Genomic DNA, 20,041 nt, shown 5'->3' with positions numbered 1-20,041 from the left:
ATTTTAAACACATTTTTAAAACAAATTTTAAATGTTAAACAAATATGAAATAGTGGACTAATTTTCTTTGTTAATTAATCTCTAGACTCAGATAACATTTTACATCGTATCAGACCCAGTCAGTCAGTTTTGTGGTTACTTTTGGGGCTATGTTGGCCCTCCCTCATGGTGGTGCGAACATGAACCCTAAACCCTGTTTCCCCGATCTTTTCCCAGTAATAAGGCATTTATTGCAACGTAGTATCAACTCTATTATGTTGTATACACAAGAACTGTTTTGCTTTTTTGAGTCTTGGTAGTGGATACTGGTTATGAACAGACACAAAATCTTCAGCATGTCCTCTTTAGGGGAAGTTTTTCTTGGATCCATTTGCAAGGATTTGTTCAGGTGGCACAGCAGACAGAGGACACTGTCTTACAGAGCGTTAAGGAATCATCATAGGAGCACCAAACAATTTTATTACTCTAAAATTTGGTGGTAGTGGATTTTCTATCCCATTTTAGTATTTAATGTCCATCGTCTGCCTTCTGGGAGTGATGTCTAAATGATAACATTGAAATTCTTGGAGATGCCTTAGAAATGTCTGTCAACAGGGATTTTTTTTTGTACTTTTTAAAGCTATGTTAATCTCATAGTGAAATTTCCTAGCTAAACAGTAAAAGACAGAAAAAGAAAATTTATCTGAATAGTTTGGATAAACTGGTTTTACCTTCTCATGACAAAATGGCAGGTGACCGGACAGTAGGATGGGTAAATGCAGTTCTACTTTTATCTATTAAAAATTAGCAGTTGTGCTTCAAAAAGAAGCATATTTTATAATTTCTAAGTGCCACCTGCCTGCTGTTTATAGTTGTGCCTCAGGGCCCAAAGAAGCAAGAGATAAGCAGTAATATGTATGCTTTGCAAAGGTTCCTGTCATCATTAAACAACTGAAAAGAAGAGAAAATAATTGGGGGATCAGATATACTCTCTTTTCTTTTGTCTTTATTGCTCCTAATATCAGGTGCCCCTCCAGTGTGTGAAAATGGTATGAAGCCTGGAGGCCTGGCAAAGGATGAAGAACAGAGAATGGGAATGTAAAGGGACAGACCATTTTTGCTCAGCTTTAGACTTTTTTTTTTTAATCAACTGTCAGATGTGAAATAATAGCAGAACAGTGTAATGATTAAGAACATGATCCTTGAAATGGAAATCTGCTGCTTTACTAGCTTTATGATCTTAGGTATTTAACCTCTTACACAAGTCTTTCCTGTCTCTTAGTGTTGTTCATGAGGGTTGTATGAGATCGTGTATGTAAAGTGCTTCAACACAGTACCAAGCATACTGCTTGTACAATCAGTAAATAGTTTCTACTGCTGTTATTGGTATTATTTTTGTAGAATATGCTGGAAATAGTATATCAATAAAATTACAGTTGAGATTATGTGTGATTATGCTGTATACAAAGAGGTGTGAGGAGAAATCTCAATTATTTGGTTGAATTAGAATTTCAGCACTGATATACTTGATCAAAATAAACAAGTATTGTAAGTATTGAAAGTTTTGGTGTTTTCATCTTCTGAAGTACTTATTAACACTTTGAACATAAAGATTACATAGTTATTTCTGTACCCTTTTCTTTGACTAAAAGCAAAGCTGTCGTTTAAAATTGTATTTGTATGTACATAAAGATCACATAGCATTGGGATGAAGAAGGCACAATTAACAAGTGGTGAGATGTTTATATACACTATCAGCTTATTTTGCTTAAGAAAACGATTTGAATATTGTTGCGGAAAAGTCAAAAGTAAACTAACAGGATATTTATTTTAAAGGAAGGATTTTCAACAGAATAAAGACACTTTATACTATTTGGTCCAATCCCCTTTGAGGACTCACAGTGTCTGATATCAGATTACTGTCGTTTTTCAAGATAGTGTTAGGAATATAGAAATTTACATAGATTTTATAAATTTTATAGATTTAAAATTGAAACTTGAGAAGATAGGAAGAATTTAGGTGTCTGTTATCTGTTTTTCATGAGTCATTTTTAAAAAAACTTTTTCCAGATGGAAATTACTGTCTTTTAAAGATCTTGCACTATAGTCATAATTTGGACAAATAGTACTTGAGTTCTCTTTCTGTGTACACACCTTTGCACACACACACACACACACACACGCTTTTTTTTTTTTTTTTTTTAACTTTTGTGGCATAGATCAGAGAATATTATTCTATACTGAGGGAAGGATTCGTTTTGTCTTCTGTCAAACATACTGATCTGATTTGGTATTATCCTCTTATGTGTGACTTTTATTAAGTAATTCTGGTGTTTCTGTAGTCATATAGGATAAATTAAGTGAAAAACAGACTTGATCCAAGAACTGGGGTGCGTTACATAGATCAGCTTTCAGAATCACTTCACTTAGAATAGAACATTTAGTCTACTGATTTGAAATGGAGGTAAGTACTTAAACAGTTTTAGTGTTTTCAAGTTTCACAAATGTTACAGTTCTCTTCTGTTAATTTATCCCTTAATAATAGAATCAGAGGTAAAAATGATTGTTATTAGAATTAAGAAACATTCTGACTAAAAATAGACAAATTTACATACTTGTATGGAATGAAAACACTATTTTGGTTAGTAGGTTGGTGTTTTCTTGATTTTAAAATTCATGATGGAGTCAAACAAAATTACTGTGAAAATACTTGTATCATAACACTCAGTAAAGTTTTTTGTTTTCCTTTATTTTTAAAAAGTTGATAAAAGTGCATTGTATACATTGTTCATCCTAGAATTGTGTTTGTCAAACATTTATAGTTTTCCCCATCCCTCCCCAAAGGGTTTTTAATTGGTGATTCAGAATATTTGTCATCTACCAAATTAAAAACTGCAGATTTGTAAACTTGGCACTCCAAGAAAGAAATAGGTGCCATAAAATGGTTAAGTATTGGCATGTGTACACCTGCTGTCAGGAAATAAACTTCCCATATGTTACATTTTGGCAGACATGCATCTTAAAAATGTATTGAATGAAACTGCACTGCACTCTTTATCTTTTTTCAACAGTACATCCTATTTGTGCCTTTAAGTAATTACTTTTGCTTCGATTATCTTTACAGATATATTCGAAGTCAGATATACATGAAATTAAATGGTGGTGCTGTTTAAAAGTGCAGTAATTGGTCTAATTGAATAACTCATTGAAATAGCAGTTTGGTTCTTAACACCAATGAGGAAACAAAACTTGTCTGTTTTGAAACATTTAATAACTAAAAACTTGAGCCTGAGACACATTAGTTTTTCACATTTTATCACGTCATGTCAAAATAATTTTCTCCGATATATGTATTAATAAAAGAAATTTAAAAGAATATCTCCGTTATTTTTAAAAAGTACATACTTTCATGAGAACTGCATTGATGAAACATCTGAACTTTATAATGTGTTTGTGGAATAACTCAACTAAATCTTATTGCATTTAGAACCCTAAAATAGTCAGGTCAAAAAATTTATCCTTTGCACAATTACAAAGTTTTCTTAAAATTGATAGTGATGTTTTATTTACATTTAATTATATATTAAAATGAAAAGCTATATCTAAAATGAAGGATCTTTTGACTGTCATTTCTTAAATTAAAATTTATGTGGAAAATGTATGCAGATACATTTTATTGGCCCCTAACAGAGGACTTGAACCGTTGATTTATGCATGCTTATTATTGCATGTTAATACACAGAATCCCCTTATACAGTTTTTTAAATAGATCTTTTGGGACACCTTTTTTGTTATATAATGTTATAGTTTTAAGACTTAACTTCTTCAGAAATTAAAAAAATACTTTTTGAATTTCTTTATGTGATGAGTTTCAACTAAAACTTGTCCTACGGATGTAATCAGTTCTAACTATACATGCTTTTAGCAATATTTACAAATTGCACATTTGAAAAAAAAAAATTGTCTTTTCTAATGTAGTTTACGGTGGCGATACCTGCCTGCCTTTTCTTTTGCTGCGTTGGCACAGGCATTGTGCTTATTTTGTTGTAAATGGTTCCAGTATTTTATCAGTTCACTAGGCTGGAACTGATGAGAGGTAATTAGGTGGCTGTATTTACAGCTTGAATAAGAAACTCGCCAGTGATTGAACACAAACTCATTGGGAGGGGGCACAGGATCAATTCTCAACTTGGCAAGACAGATCCCTACATACACATCTTCCAAGTGCAAACGGCGGATACCTAAAGAAACTTTAAAAATCTTTTCTGCCAGATCTCCAGAAAAAACATAACCAGTTCCAGAACAGAAGACAGGATAACGCTCACTTGGGTAGAGGTCTGGTGGCATGTACCACTTACTATCTTTGTTTCGGTTGGGTGCATATCCCCGCATTAGGTAACCAGTGAAATAGTTATGTCTAGGAGGCAGATCTGGCTTCAGTAACTTATTGATTAAATATTCAGTGTTGACAAACATGTCACTGTCAGTTTTCATAACATATGGAATATGTGGACAGTATGTTGCAACCCAATTCATGCCCATTAGTGTTTTAATGGTCAAATTATAGTACGTATCTAAGTATTCCTGTTGAATTATATCATGATATTGTCTGCTTTCTTCCAGTATTGCACGTTGAAGGTAGCCATTTAGCTTAATACTTAAGCCCAACAAAAATATTCGTGTGATTTGAATACCAGGTGCTAGACTTTCATTGCCCCAAGTTTGGCGAATAGCTCTTCTAGCTTCTATTTGTCCAGGCTCTGCAGCTATTAGTAGTATTAAAAAAGGACTTTTCTCTTGGCATTTTTCAGGCTCATTAATAATATATTTGAAATGGTAAGAATTTGGATGTCCAGTACCTTTTTCATTGTAAATACTTCCATTGGCACTAAGTGTATTCTCCAGGCCTGTAACTCCTTGTGGTGACAGGTCTGTGTTATTAGAGTTAGTTGCTGTTTGAGGCCTCAGAGTTTGAGGGACCGTTTCTTTCCAAATGTTCCGAAGGGAGCTGTGGTTTGTCTCACTTTTTGTTGACCGAAATCCTCGAAAAGTGTATGTCACAGGGTTTTCTTTCAATCCAGCTCTGCCTGGCAGCCAGTCATGATGATTGAAAAACAAAAACATAGCAAAAAGAAACACTAGAGAAAGTACTCCAATGAGATGAGTGCGGAACAGAGACCTCTTGGCATTCCAGGTCATCTTTGCAAAGCAGCAGTGTCTTCTCCTCCACTGAAGCATGTTGTAAATGTCCGGTAGTGGTATATGAGAGATTGGTGACCAAAAATGTTTTCTTCTCCTTAATACTATTCTTTGGCAATCATTTTCTAATTCAGTCACATTGTCTCTCTTGTAGTCATTCTACAAAAATGAAGCACAAAAGTTTACAGAACTGCCTGAAAGGGACTTTGGATACTAATATGATCAGGGCAAATAGGAATGTCTTAAGCTGTGAAAATATAATCCAGGAATGAAGCTTATAATTTTTTTCCCCTTGGCAGCATAACATCACTGAGAACAAGATTAATTTATTTAAAAATATACCTTTTTAGCATGGTGAGCATTTTAAAGAGATGAGGTGATTTATTCATTTCATTGTCTTGGTACGCTGGTCATTTGTACTTTTGACCCAAGTTAAAGATTTAAAAGTTGCATGTATTTGAGAAAAACGTTACTAGATTTCTGAGAAAGATTGTGTAAAAAGGCCTTAAGAGCAGATGGAAAATTTATTGGCATTAATTAAAATTGATTTGACATACTATTGGTGGTATGGTGCACAGTCAGAGGCCTTTTTTGTAAAATGGTCATGTATCAGTTGTGGGACAGACGGTGCAAGGTTGATTATGGCAGAGTTCTGTTAGTCACAGTACACTGCTTGGCATGTTTCCATTGGCCCCTACTGTGTTGAGAGAGTCAATGAGAAGATGCACCTGTCAAAATTAATTTTCAGTGTCCAATAACTTCAGTGTAGGATTTTTAGACAGTAATAAATGATTAACACTTTCAAAATTTTTAACTTTTCATTGTACATATGAAGTATTCATGATATAATTGTTCTTAGACTTAAGATTAATTTTAAAATATAGCGTGTAATTTTCTTTGATTATCTATGGCTTTGGCAGAACACTATTACATATCTTGGTTGAGTCTCCATGTTAGAATTAAAAGAGTTACTTTGAAACCAACTGTTTAAAATTCTGAATTTCACAGTATAGTTTTAAATATCCATGAGTTGTGCTTTATTCTAAATTTACATGCAGACAATTTGTTAAACTTTTAGAACGTGTCATTAGCACAGTTAGAGCCCTGTATTTTAAAAAGGTATGAGATGGCAATATGTGAGGTTCATGATGCCGTATGTTAAAAACTGGTTATGTTATCTTGCAACAAGGTTTTCAGTGCATAGCACAGATTTGTTCACGTTTGTTGTTAGTGTTTTTGTTGTTGTTTTCAGTTTTTTGGGACCAATATGTCAAGGGAGTAGAGGTGGGCGAAGAGCTATGGTTTGAATTCCATTAAAACAGGAAAAAACTTTTTGGCAAGAAAGAGTGATGAATATGTAATTTTAATTTTTCCAACTTTTTATTATGAAAATTACTTCTTTAAGCAAAATAAATTAATTAAAAAGTTTTAATATAGGAGCATTTATTTGAAACTACAGTGTATACATAAATGTATGTATTTAGCCTGTGATATTGAGAGAGTCATGGTTAACATTAAATTTGTTTAACCTTGGCATAAATTTAATTACTTCTAGGAAATAGAAGTTACATGGAAATCTCCATGTAATTGAATAGTTAAAAAGTAAAATTCACATACATAGTGTTAAGTACTTTGAAAATACTGATTGAAAGTGTTAGACATAAATGAATGAAAGTACTATTATAGTAGCCGCCACTAGGAGGAGCAAGTAGGTGGGAATTTGAACAAATATCTAAGGTCCAACCGTATAGGCACCAGCGTTTGAAATTTCTAGTTTCTGAGCTTAGAGAGTACTTTTAGAAGTTATTATTTCTAAAATGTAAAAAATTAAGCATTTTGAAAGATGTGAACAATTTTTTTAAGTTTGGAATTTTAAAAGCAAATCATCTAGTGTGCTATTTGTTGGAATTTATTTACATGAATTTAAACTCAACATTACTATAATGAAAACCAAGGCTATTCACTGTACCAACAAAACATAGTTCTGCTGTGAGCTAAGCTGAAAATAATACAGCTGAGCATTCTGATTTAGAAACTCCGTGTTTTGCTTCTTGTACTTGTAAGTAGCTGGCCATTCTTTTTAGACTAGGGAACTATTTTTAAACTTTTATTTCCAAATGACATATTTGGTAAATAGTAATGACTCTCCCCTCCACTTCATAAAGACACCAGTAGATATAAAGGTTGTGTATGTAAATTTAAAGGAAACAAAAGTTGCTTTTAAAATTTATTTGATTTATTCTAAGTGTTACAAAGATAAATTAAGTATATCTGTTTTCTTCTGATATAATAACACTTGGAATCTGATTGAAGTCCAGTCATTTAGATTTTATTTTTAAAGTGTAAATTTGATGGTGTAAGAAGGAGTAAACAATAAGGTCAGATGTTTCAATGGATGTTTGAGTTAAAGGACTGAGTAAATGAATGATGGAAAATAATCATAATTTGTTGCTTTTATAAGAACAATATACCCAAAGTCATGTCTCCAAAGTATTATAGTATTACAGAAAGCAACAAATTATTGCATATTGTAATCTAGCATAAATACATAGTTTTGGTCCTAATATGATTTTGTAACAGTGTGTGATAGAGCTGCATCTTAATTTAGACTTCATGGTATTTGTATGTTTTAGATATTAAGCTACTGAGATGTTAAATCCATATGTAACTATAAATCTCCCATTGATAAATGAAGTGCATGTGTCTAGCCTTTAAAAAATTCCTTATTAAAAGTTTCTCAGGTCTTACAAATTTTTTTGTTAAAAAGAATATAAAATTAAAATAACCATGCCTCCTTTTTATTAAGTGATAAAATTATTCTCCAGTTATTGCCTGTTGTATTTTAATTCTTAAAAAGAGAGAGCAAGACAAGAAAGTTTAATAGTATGCAAAATAGTTTTGCACTTTTACATTTTTAGAAAATAAATAGCTTTGGTTTTTCTCTTCTTTTTTGATATCTTTACGTTATTTGTATTTATAACTTGTGGATGAAGTTTGTGGGGAGAATGTTACTGTAAAATGTTGTTCAGTACACACACAGTTTTTATCATTTGACTTTTAAAAGTGTTGATATCTTTAGTCTATTGGTGATGGTTTAATAGAAAAACTTACACTTCCGTTTTGAGATGTATAGCTTATAAAGCTGCTTAATTGGTGACTTTAATATTGAGAGATAAAGGTAGCAAGAGGGACTTGAAATTTTTACAACCATATTTTTTAGTACTATTTATTATTAGTCTTTATTAGAATAAAAATTCATGATTGAGAGTGATGTTGAGATGTAATAGAGTCTGGTAAACTTGTTTAATCATCACTTTGGAATGCAGGACTTACATATTTTTAAAATGTTTGCGTTTTGTGATTATTAGATAATTACTGAGTTGTGATTTGAAATTGAGGAAAAATCAGGATCTTTGATAGATTTGTAAAATTTTAGAAATATCTTTGTGTTTTTGAGCCCTGAGTTACTATTCTATGATTGTTGCTAAAATAGTTTGATTTATCTGTGCCCTGCACACACATATAGTGGTAGTAGTTCATTACTGCATATTAATATAGCCTGGAAGCATAGTAGCTACATTTATATGTAATTTTTTGACCTTGTATTGCCGTTTGTGGATATTTTTGTGTCAAAGTATTTTCATATTATGTTTTTGAATTTCACTTTTAAAATGATAATCAGAGACAACGTTAAATTTGATCATTTGGAATCAGTCTTTTACATAAAATATAAGCTATTTAAAATAGTTAATTTTTAAATCAACTATTGATGCCCCTTTGTTTAAAGTTCTATTCATGGACACTATAATAACACGAGGCTCTATTGTGGGGTTATGCATAAACTCACACTACCTTATGTGATCTTGTGTTAATGCTTTCCTTTTAGTATCTTCTTGTAGCTTGGTAATAAAATTTGTTGATACTTTCTTTGGTTGGGTTCATTATCTTCATTTAGGGAGATGTTGGAGGGAAGATTTTGTTACTAAAAACTGTTATATATTAAGGTTTTGTTTTAAAAGGACTCTGAAAAAAACTCTTAAGGTTTTCCTTGCTACTATTTAATGTAATTTCACTGCATTGTCTCTTTTGATAGCCATTTTTCAGAGAGCATTTAATTCACTAGATAAGGATTCAGTATGACCCAATTTGATAGAATATTGCTGTGTTTTTTTGTAAAGGGCTACAGATTTTTTTTTTTTAAGTTCAATTTCTTAAGGAATCCTTTAAACACATCTTCTTTTTATTTGCCTTTTCCCTCTGATGTCTATAACCCAGAATTACTCCAAGCTACATATTTAGCTGCATAAAGCAGTGACAGCTTGTCTTCTAAACAATGACAAATTTTAAAATCAGATATTAAGAAACCCTTTCATAGTTTCAAGGGCAGTGAACTGTATGAACTTGCTTATCAGGTATTATTGCCTCCAGGGCTATAAAAAGGTAACACATTTAAATGACTATCATACACAAGATATTGACATACCTTCCTTGGTCAGGCCATTTATGTGAAGAGGATTATGCCCACTGAAAATACTTTTGGCACGCCATCACTTCAGCAAAAAAGATGCTATCGAACATGCGCACATCCCCCAACAGTCTGCCTCCTGCGATTGCTTTTCACAGTATCCAAAGTGTCCATCTGTCTGCTTGTCTTCGAGTTACCCTCCTTGTTCATATGGGTCCTAGTCTTCTGAAATTTTCCCTTTCTTTCGTTTTCTCTCTCTTTCGTTAAACAAAAGAGCTGTAGTTGTCCGTTCTGCTTGTAGCACTGTTGACTCTTCCCGACAGTTGATGCATTGAAGCTTTTTACATCTGCTCTTTTCCTGGCTGGACAATGCAGTGCTGTGTTCTCGCCTCAGTATCCATATTTCTAGTAATAACACTGAGCTGCAATGTAAAGCAGCCAGAGCTAAAATGTAGTGCTTCAGTTGTATTGGAAAAGCATAAGATTTACCTCTCTTCTTTCGTTGTTGCCTGGCAGCTGCGGGAAGGATTTCGAGCAGTTTTAATGGGGTTTTAGTCTATAATATGAAATCCACGGTTCCTCAGCTGCTGCACAGGCAGGCAGCAGTTTAAATGTGGGCTTGACAGATGCTCTCTCTGACAGAGCAGAATTTAACGTCACTGCTTGGCTGAATCCCACGTGATTGTTTGCATTCATTTTGACTAAAAACCTAAGGTAGGGAGAAGCTTAGAGATTTTGCTTTTATGTGATAAATTATATATGTTCAATGCAAGTGTAGTGATGAGTGAATAATTTGAAAATGTGATGATTATAAAATGAATGGTTATGATTTTATTTTTTCCAGCTTATTTCCTTTTAACTTTATTCTTAAGTACAGGCTTTCTAAATGTTTTCTCTGTTAGAGGTTAGTTTTCATGTTTCTTACATGCTTTTGTAGGGTGTAGGCAGTATAAGCTTTTGTGTGTAAGTTGGTGTAATTTAACCCCTTCAGTGCATTCTCTTCTTGAATTTTTTTTTCCTGCCTTCAAATTGCTCTTGATTTTACTAATGTCTAGTTAAGACCTGTGGTTTCTATTGAAGCCATATATCTTTGTAACTTAGATCTCCTCCCCTCTTTCCCCACCCCCCCAGTTTTCTGGGGTTTATATAAATAAGCTGTCATGGATTACTTTACTAATGCATGATGTGATACAGCCCACTTCTTTTTTGCTCTTATGTGGCTTTTGGTGTTCTTGATGGCAGAAAACTTTACTTTAAATCACTTTTTAATGTTGGCATTTACTTTTTATTTATTTTTCCTTCCGTTTAAAATTACATGTATCGTAGAATTCAGTAAAATGATCTAATGGATATAGCACACTTGTATAGGATCTGGGGGGTAATGAGATTTTACTAATTATGTTTACTTACTCTGATGTTTCAGTAAGATTTAATAACTTGCCATGAAGCAGATTTTATTAGCACTACATACTCACTGAGATTTTTCTTGTATGGTTAGTTTCTGGGGCTGGCACCTTGCTGCTTTTCTTACTGCAGAGCAGTAGGGAAGGTTTTTTTAAATGTTTTTTTTTTTGTTGTAAATAGCCTTTATTATCAGTTTTTCCTCTGAGACTCTAGGGACAGTAATTCAATCCTACAAAGTTACAGTTTTGGAGCTTAAGCTATAGGTTAACAGTTATATGCATATTCTTCATCTCATCTGTCTCCCCCATTAATATCTGCTATTTCAAATGAATATGAATTTATATTTTCTCTGATACTCAAAAAAATTTTGTGCACATATTTTTGAGCTTTGCTGATGAAATGTGCTTTGTAGTTTTAAGAACCCCACTGTATTAGAAATGTTAGAAGGATCATTAAAGAAAAAAATAAAAAGAATTTTATAAATGGGAAACCTAAAGCCTAGACTGATCTTTGACTTTTCCTAGTTTGAAGAAGAGGACTAAAACCCAACTTCCTTGTAGTCTATATCCACCCATACTACAGTTCTCACTCACTACCTTTTTGTTTTTAAAATTAGTTGACTAGTTAATAGAGTAATGCTTAAGAACTTACTTAAAATAACTTATTTTCCAGAAGTATAAATGCATTTTTGTAGATCAGTATTTATTTATTAGTGATTCCTTACATAGGATTTGACTGTGAAGCTAGCCACAATGAACATTTTATGAAGTATTTACTCAAAATCAGATTGTGTGCTAAGCTTACTTGAGCAGTTATGTAAATGGCTCTTTTCTAATAGTTTTATTATTGTAATACCCACTTAAAAGATGAGGAACCAGTGTCTGTAATTGTGAAATAATTAGTCCAAATGTCAGATAAATACTGGTAAGAATAGAGGCCAAGCTGGGAATTGAAGCAAGATTATCTAAATTCTTATCCTCTGGTTTTTTTTTTTTTTGTTTTTTGTTTTTTGTTTTTTTTTTTTAAATTTATCTAGTACTATCATTCTCTGTTCTTAAACTTTGTATTACATGGCACTATTAGAGAAATTGTGGGAGGTTCCCCCCCCCCCCGAACACTGGCACAGCATACCCAGGAATCATTAACAGAATAATAAATGAATGTTTATATTTTCACTTTTTCAACAGGTACGTATTGATTAACTACTGTGTACCAACATGTGCATTTAGGCATAGCTTATTATGTATAGGGGATACAAAGTTGATTTAGAGACATTCCCTACCCATTTCTCCAGGGAAGGACTAAATAATTATTATTTTTTGCCAGTTCTTTTGATTGGATTTTTTTATGTCTCCCTGGATTATTATAGATTTTGATTATTAAGAGCGTTTTATGGGTAACCTACTCATTAGTGGGTCCCTCCAGTATTGGGTTGAGTCCCTGAATTTCCAGTGGGTTTCCCCCCGCCACTGAACTTTGCTTGTTATGGGGCAAGTATTTAAACAGGAAGAAACTTCCAAATACTACTAACAAAAGGTGCCTGTGTACTTAACTGGAATTTACTTCATACTTTAAAGTATACCCGCAACCCCTTCCCTCCCTCCCTCCCTCCCTTCCTTCCTTTTTTTTTTTTTCCCCCCCTGGAGGTTTGCTCTATTGCCCAGGCTGAGGTACAGTGGCATGATCTTGTCTCACTGCAACCTCTGACTCCCAGGTTCAAGAGATTCTCGTGCCTCAGCCTCCCGAGTACCTGGAATTACAGGTGTGTGCCGCCACACCCGGCTAATTTTTGTATTTTTAATAGAGGCAAGGTTTTACTATGTTGCCCAGGCCGGTCCGAAACTCCTGACCTCAGGTGATCCGCCTGCCTTGGCCTCCCAGCGTGCTAGGATTACAGACATGAGCCACAGTGCCCGGCCAACCTGTTTGCTAAGTTTAAGTTAGTTAAGAACTTTATGTAAAAGTTCAGGAAAACAGGGCAGATGTGAGATAAAGTTCCTTTAGTAACTTTTTCTGGCAACCTGCCTGTTTCCAGTCAAGAGAAACTGTAAAAATCTTATGACAGGAGAGCTTGTAGAAGTTCTTCCTTTAGTTTCTTTTAACATCTGAATTCTATGGTTAAACTCACTCAGTAAATGTGACAAGGTTTCTTTGTCAGACTTAGCAAACTGGCAGCTATTCTGTTAAGTTTTATAGTTATAAATGGCTTGTAATTGTCATTTGCATGAGCCTGTTTTTAATCTTACAACACATCCGTGATGGAAAAATAGGTGGCCATTACTATGTGCATCATGGCCAGAGCTGTCCAGACTGGTTTTAGCATTTTTCTGGGCATGTCTAGTATAGACTTCAAGGAGTCAAAATTTAAAGACAGGAATTGTAATGCCTTCTAAGTCTCAGTTTTTACTGGGTGTAGAAATAATTATTTTTGTATTCAGGTAGTTAATGGTTTTGAATGATTGTTACATGTTGAATCAGATGTAAATCTGCTGTTCAAGTGGCTACTAAAGAGTAACTCATGGAGTTATATCATCTATTTATCTATGTATGTACATTCAACGAATATGTCCTTGGTAAAAAGATTAAAAGAGAAAGGGTAGGGGGAGGGCCCTTCAACCAGGATGGATGATTTTCATTTAATGGGAATGAGCAAATATCCTTGAGTAACATTAGAAGGGAGACATGAATCTGGTCTTCCTATATTGGTCTCCATTCCTGTTTGTGCTTTATTATAAGTGGTTGGTCCCTGAATTCAAGTAATTAATTTCAGCTAGGGCTTACCAGAAGTACCAGCTATTTTTTTCCATACTGGACAAAAATCTTAATGTTTTAGATCTGGTATAATTTCCACCATACCACTCTGAAAACTGTCACTTGACATAATTATTTAGAGACCAATTTTAGTTTTATTGAGATGACTAGACAATTTTGTGTAATGTTTGCTTGGAGTTTATTTCTATTGACTGTTTTTATTTATAATCAGATGCAGTCTCTTTCATTACATAAAGGATTTGGACAAATGACTTGTTTTTTGGTTATTTAATATTGGTGTAGGTAGTTTCCCCTTTTTGAAGAGAAGTAAAATGTTTATTAAAAGCTTATAATTTTCTTCTAAAGTCAGTGGATGATTTATGAACCAGCTTTACTTTCGTTGAACTCACAAAGCAAGAATTAGCCTGATTGCAAATAAGCAATCTCAAAATGACCACAAGTGTCAGTGTTTGCCTGCCTTATTTTTCTCCTTCAGTTTTCTTGTGCAGCAGATACGTGTGTTGTTTAAGAATTTCTTTTGACTTGAAAACAAAGCTAAATTTAAGTGTCTCTTTCAGAACTAATTATAGACACCTTATCTGTTTTAATTCATGCAAACTATTAACAATGAGCATTTACAATCAGCAGTGATTTGGCAAATACTTTATTATGCTTGTGTATTCCTTAGTTTTTCTGAGGCACAGCTATTTCAGTCAGGAATAATACTCTTAGAGCTGTGGTTCTCAAGGGGGCAGTGGTAGGGGTAGTACTGCTTTCTAGAAGGTGTTCTGGAAGTTTGTGAGGATGTTTCTAGTTAACAGAATGATTTTTAAGGGCATTTTAGGGCCAGGGTAGGTAGTAGTCCGGTAGTGTGTGGGACAGTCTGTAAACAATAAAGACTAGCTCTGCATTCTGCAGGACTTCTGAGTGTTTCATTGGATATCTGTGTAGGTGAAACACTTTTTTATAATTAAGTAAATTTGAAACATTATTGGAACATAAAGTATATTTTGTTCAGTTTTAACATGTACTGAATTATCTAGAAAAGGAACTACAGTATACAATGAGGGAAGCTTGTACTTTGCTTTGTTCTAAACTTGGCCTATGGTTCACCATTTCAAAAAATCAAATTATGTTTATGGCATTGAGTCACCAGTATACCAGTCTATGAGCATTTGTAATTGTTACATTCACTATGACTTTATGTATAGGTATTAGCATCTGGTTAGTATGTCTTCTGCTAAAATCATGTCTGATACTTATATACTGAAATGCATATTTTTATCATAAATCTCTCTCTGTCTCTCTCTCTCTCTCTTTTTTTTTTTTTTTTTGAGACTGTCTCGCTCTGTTGCCCAGGCTGGAGTGCAGTGGCATGATCTCGGCTCACTGCAATTTCCACCTTGGGGATTCAAGTGATTCTGCTACATCAGCCACCCGAGTAGCTGAGATTACAGGCGTGTGCCAGCACACCTGGCTAATTTTTGTATTTTTAGTAGAGTCACGGTTTTGTCATGTTGCAGGCTGGTCTCAAACTCATGACCTCAAGTGATCTGCCCACCTCGGCCTCCCAAAGCGCTGGGATTATAGGCCTGAGCCACCAAACCTGGCCTCTATCATAAATCTTTTTAAAAATTTTATTTGTATTAGTGTATTAATTTTTAAAATAGATATGTAGATTGGTTATATTACCTGTGCATTTCATTTCAGGTAGTTAGAGGGGTCATTGTAAAGTATTTCTTATATAAATTCTTGTTCCATGTAAATTAAATATAAAGGGGATGTGTTGAATTTGATAGAACTGTGACATCCACTGGGTCAGCATCTTTGAATAAATTATTTCAGGCAGCTTACTCTCCACTCTCTGCAAACCCAGCATATTCTTGGTATTTAAAATTATTAACACTTAATTTATTTAAAGTATAACAAACAATTTGTAAATTCAAGTGTATGTAAAATATTGAAACTTAAAATTCTACTAAAACTTTGCAAAGAAGCATAGTTACCCAAATATGAATTATTAGTATCAGAAAATATTTATTTTAATGGCTGTAGTAGATACGAATAGAAAGCAAGTGTTGGGAGCCAAGCATGGTAGCTCATGCCTGTAATTCCAGCACTTTGGGAGGCCGAGGTGGGCGGATCACCTAAGATTGGGAGTTCAAGACCAGTCTGGCTGACGTGGCAAAACCCCATCTCTACTAAAAATACAAAAATTAGCCAGACGTGGTGGTACATGCCTGTAATCCCAGCTACCTGGGAGGCTGAGGCACGAGAATCACTTGGACTTGGGAGGCAGAAATTGCAGTGAGCCGAGATCGCACCACTGCACTCCAGCCTGGGCGACAGAGTGAGACTGTGTCTCATGAAAGACAAAACAAGAAAGCAAGTGTTGGAAGTAAGTAAATAGAATTTTTTCCTAAAGGGTTATTTTGAAGAAAGAAGGGAACATTGAACATACTTGATTCATGTAGCCACCTTCAGTATGATTGGTTATGGCCTGATTAGAAATAGGGACATCAGTGTAAAGGAACTTTGCAAAGTGCCGGAGTCTGACCCACAGAACGAGGCTGCACGATGGATGAATAACATACTCAGATGCTGATATTCAGTGAAAGAGCAGGGGGCCACTCACAGAAAGAGTTGGGGCAGCTGTGTGCCAATTAGCTGGCCTTGCCGGCATTTATTCAGCACAGATTTAATGACAAAGGCATTGAGTCAACACACCTGTGGGTAATCTGGTTGCCCTCCCCTGGGGAGCGCAGTCCTATGAATGATCAAAGACTAGTCTTAGGACCACATGTGTAAACAAGCTCTCTAGATAAACTCCCTTACATTCCTTTGTACCTACTCTAAGTTATTAACTCAAGGTAAGAGATTAGGCTGCTTTCAGCCATAACCCTATCTAGAGGCTTTTGCAAAACCTTCCGGCCTTCCAAGAAGGTTTGCATTTTTCCCATAATTTTAAAATTTCTCCCATCACCCCAACCAAACCCCTACAGCAAAGCAGACAAGAGACATGCAAAGGTTATAGGATTACAGACCAAGAGATAATGTTTGACTTTTAGGGTTTGATTCTGTGCCCTGCCCCCAACTTCTTAGGCTGTATAAGGGTTTTGCTAACCTTTGGCAAATACATTAGGCATTTTTTATATGCAAGCTATGGGGGGATGTGAGATGCGTCATTAGGTTCCTCTCTTTGAAGAAATTGATAGCCTTGATGGATACATAGATCATTATAAAGATAGCAAAATAATTATAAATAAGTGTTATTTAAATTTTATCTTTCATATATAAACCCTTAGGAAATTCATATAGTTTCACTCATTTTCACTGTGTTTTGATACTTTTGTGTTTCCAGTTGAACTTGTATTATATTGTTATTCTTTTACTTTCTCATGCATTTTCTATATTTTCAACCATTTTAAATAAGATATGGTTACATAGAAAATAGAATTGCTGAGTTTTAGTGAGCCAAAAAAGAAAAATGTAGTATTTCTGTTTATATCCTCCATTTATCCTTAATTATTTGCTAATGAACATATTGTGTATTTTCACTAATTTTCTCTCACCTTTGAGTTTTATACACCATTTTCTAACTTTTCACAGAATTTATTACTATCTCCAGAATTTATAATGTTCCAGAACATTTCACTTAACTGTCTTACTTGTAGTGTGTGTGTGGTGTGTGTGTGTGTGTGTGTGTGTGTTGTGGGGCGGTGATAGGTTTCAGGTAGTTAAGTGTACATACAGATTTGTTTCAGTGTAGCTTCCTCAGTCAGTTTATTGAATCATATTAAATGTTTTGTTTTAAAGCTTGTAGTATTGTCACTTCTCTTTCTACCTGTATGCCGGTAACTATAATTCTGTGATTCCCAAAACAACTAAACTAATAACTGATTACAAACATATACCCTGTGTTAGAAGGAACTAGGCAGGAGAATATGTTTTAATTTACATGGAACAAAAGAAGAGCTAATTTATATGGTATACCATTCTTCCACCTTTGAAGAAACCTATTTTGGATTATGTCTTCAAACTTAAATCAGTTAATTGCACATTCAAGGTTGTACTACGGTGGCATTGTTTCTAGTGAAAAGGTATTATTTACATTAGAAAAATGAAATTTCAGAGCAGAATTGGACCTTTCAGGTCATCTAAAAATTTATTTTTCTCACTTTATAGGTGAAGTAACTAAGACCCTGAGAGGCAGTGATTTTCGCAAAGTTCACTTTGTAGCAAGTCAAAGCTGGAACCTAGATCTTAAGACTTACAAATCAGTTTTTTTCACGCTGATTAACACTTCTAGTTACATTGGTATATTCTTTTAGTTCATGGATCCGTATGTTACACAAATGATTATGTGTACTATCTACCTTATCCACATTTCTCTGCCTCTATAAAAATAATTCTGCCAGTTTTAAATGAACATAGTGGTTTTATTAAACCTCAGAGAGACATATGACAGAATCGTTCATCTGTGCCCTAAGATATGAGATCATTATAGACTTTGATATTAAAGGAGAGCAGTACACATGCTTTGGATTTTTGCTAATTGCAGTTCTGTGATAAAACATTTCAACCACATTCGCATGGATGTCATTTTTTAATCAGTAGATAAGTAAATAAAAAAAGTTTTTCTGATATGCAAGAGTACCCCTGTTAAAGATTTTATGATCTGTATCTCTCTTTTCTCTCTTGATTCCAGTTTGAATTGCTGTATTTGTCTGGGTTCTCCAGAGAAACAGAGCCAATAGAATCTGTTTCTATATCTGTTTATAATTTGTGAAATAAATCTCTTTATATGTGTATATACATACACACATATATAGATTTAGTATATTAGTTATTAGTATTTATTTTACTGGTGGTTGAACACACATACGCACACATCTAGTGTGTGTAAAGAGATTGTTACAGTGAATTGACTCACACAGGTGTGGAGCCTAAGAAGTCTCAGGATCTGTGTCAGCCAGCTGAGAGTGCATTCTCTTCTAACTCTGCCCTTTTGTAATATTCAGACCATTGTTGAATTTGGTGAGGCCCACTCACATTAGGAAAGGAAATCTGCTTTACTCAGTCTACCTATTCAAATGTTACTCTCGTCCAGAAACACCCTCACAAACCCACACAGAATTTTTTTTTTTTTTTTTGGTCCATCCTGTTTCACTTAACCTATTGTTTTCAAGGTTCATTCATGTTGTGGCATGTATTAGAAATCCATTCCTTTTTAAGGCTAAATGACATCCCATTGTGTGTATATATAATTTATCTGTTTATGTGTTGATGTTGTCATTTGAGTTGTTCCTACTTTTTGCCTATTGTGAATAATGCTGCTATGAACTTGAGTGTAAAAATATCTGTTTAAGTCCGTGATTTCAAATTTTGTTGGATATATATACTCGAGCAGAATTGTTGGATCATATGTTAATTCTATGTTTAATTTCCTGGAGTACCATTATACACTTTTCACAATAGCTGTGCCATTTTATATTCCTGCCAGTCATATGTAAGAATTCCAATTTTTCCATATTCTCATTTATACTTGTTATTTTCTTATTTTCTTACTGGATTTTGATAATAACCATTCAAATGTATTTGAAGTGATGTCTTACGGTATTTGATTTGCTTTTCCCTAATGATTAGCGATGTCTGGTGTATTTTCATGCACTTATTAGCCATCTGTGTCTCTGGAGAAATACCCATTCAAGTCTTTGCCCATATTTAAATTGGCTGGTTTGTGTTTTGTCGTCGTTGAGTTGTAGGAGTTCTTTATATAGTCTGGATATTAATTTCTTATATGCGTGCCTTGCAAATATTCCCTTTCCGTAGGTTGCCTTTTCACTGTGCTGATGTCCTTTGCACAAAAGTTTTAAATTTTGATGGAATCCAGTTTATTTCTTTTTCTGTTGCCTGTACTTTTGGTTCATATCCATGACATCAGTGCTAAATTCCGTTTCATGAAGTTTTTCCTGTTTTCTTCTAAGAGTTTTATAGTTTTCACTCTTAAGTTTAGTCTTCTAATCCTTTTTGAGTTAAGTTTGTACATGGTTTAAAGTAATGGTCCAACTTCGTCTTTTTGTGTATGGCTATCCAGTTTCCCCAGCACCATTTGTTGAAAAGGCCGTCCTTTCCTTATCGAATGGTCTGGACACTCCTGTCAAAAATTAGTTGACCATATATGTGTGAGGTTATTTCTGGGTGTTCTGTTCCATTAATCTGTATGTCTGTCTTTATGCCTTT

General features: G+C 34.1%; 2 protein-coding genes across 2 annotated transcripts in view; one reads left to right on the top strand and one right to left on the bottom strand.

Annotated features, from left to right (window-relative positions):
- CDC73 (cell division cycle 73) overlaps positions 1-20,041 on the top strand; it is a 137,859-nt gene that overhangs the window by 57,736 nt on the left and 60,082 nt on the right. The window lies entirely within an intron of this gene.
- Positions 2,708-11,339, bottom strand: B3GALT2 (beta-1,3-galactosyltransferase 2). The gene is made up of 2 exons (XM_007989099.3): positions 9,662-11,339; positions 2,708-5,337 (listed from the first exon to the last, which is right to left on the bottom strand). The coding sequence occupies exon 2, from the start codon at positions 5,215-5,217 to the stop codon at positions 3,949-3,951; it is 1,269 nt and encodes a 422-aa protein (XP_007987290.1). The 5' UTR covers positions 5,218-5,337; positions 9,662-11,339; the 3' UTR covers positions 2,708-3,948.

This window comes from Chlorocebus sabaeus, chromosome 25 (assembly GCF_047675955.1).
Source record: "Chlorocebus sabaeus isolate Y175 chromosome 25, mChlSab1.0.hap1, whole genome shotgun sequence".
In the NCBI taxonomy this organism is placed as follows: Eukaryota; Metazoa; Chordata; class Mammalia; order Primates; family Cercopithecidae; genus Chlorocebus; species Chlorocebus sabaeus.
This window is presented reverse-complemented; position numbering and strand designations above follow the sequence as displayed.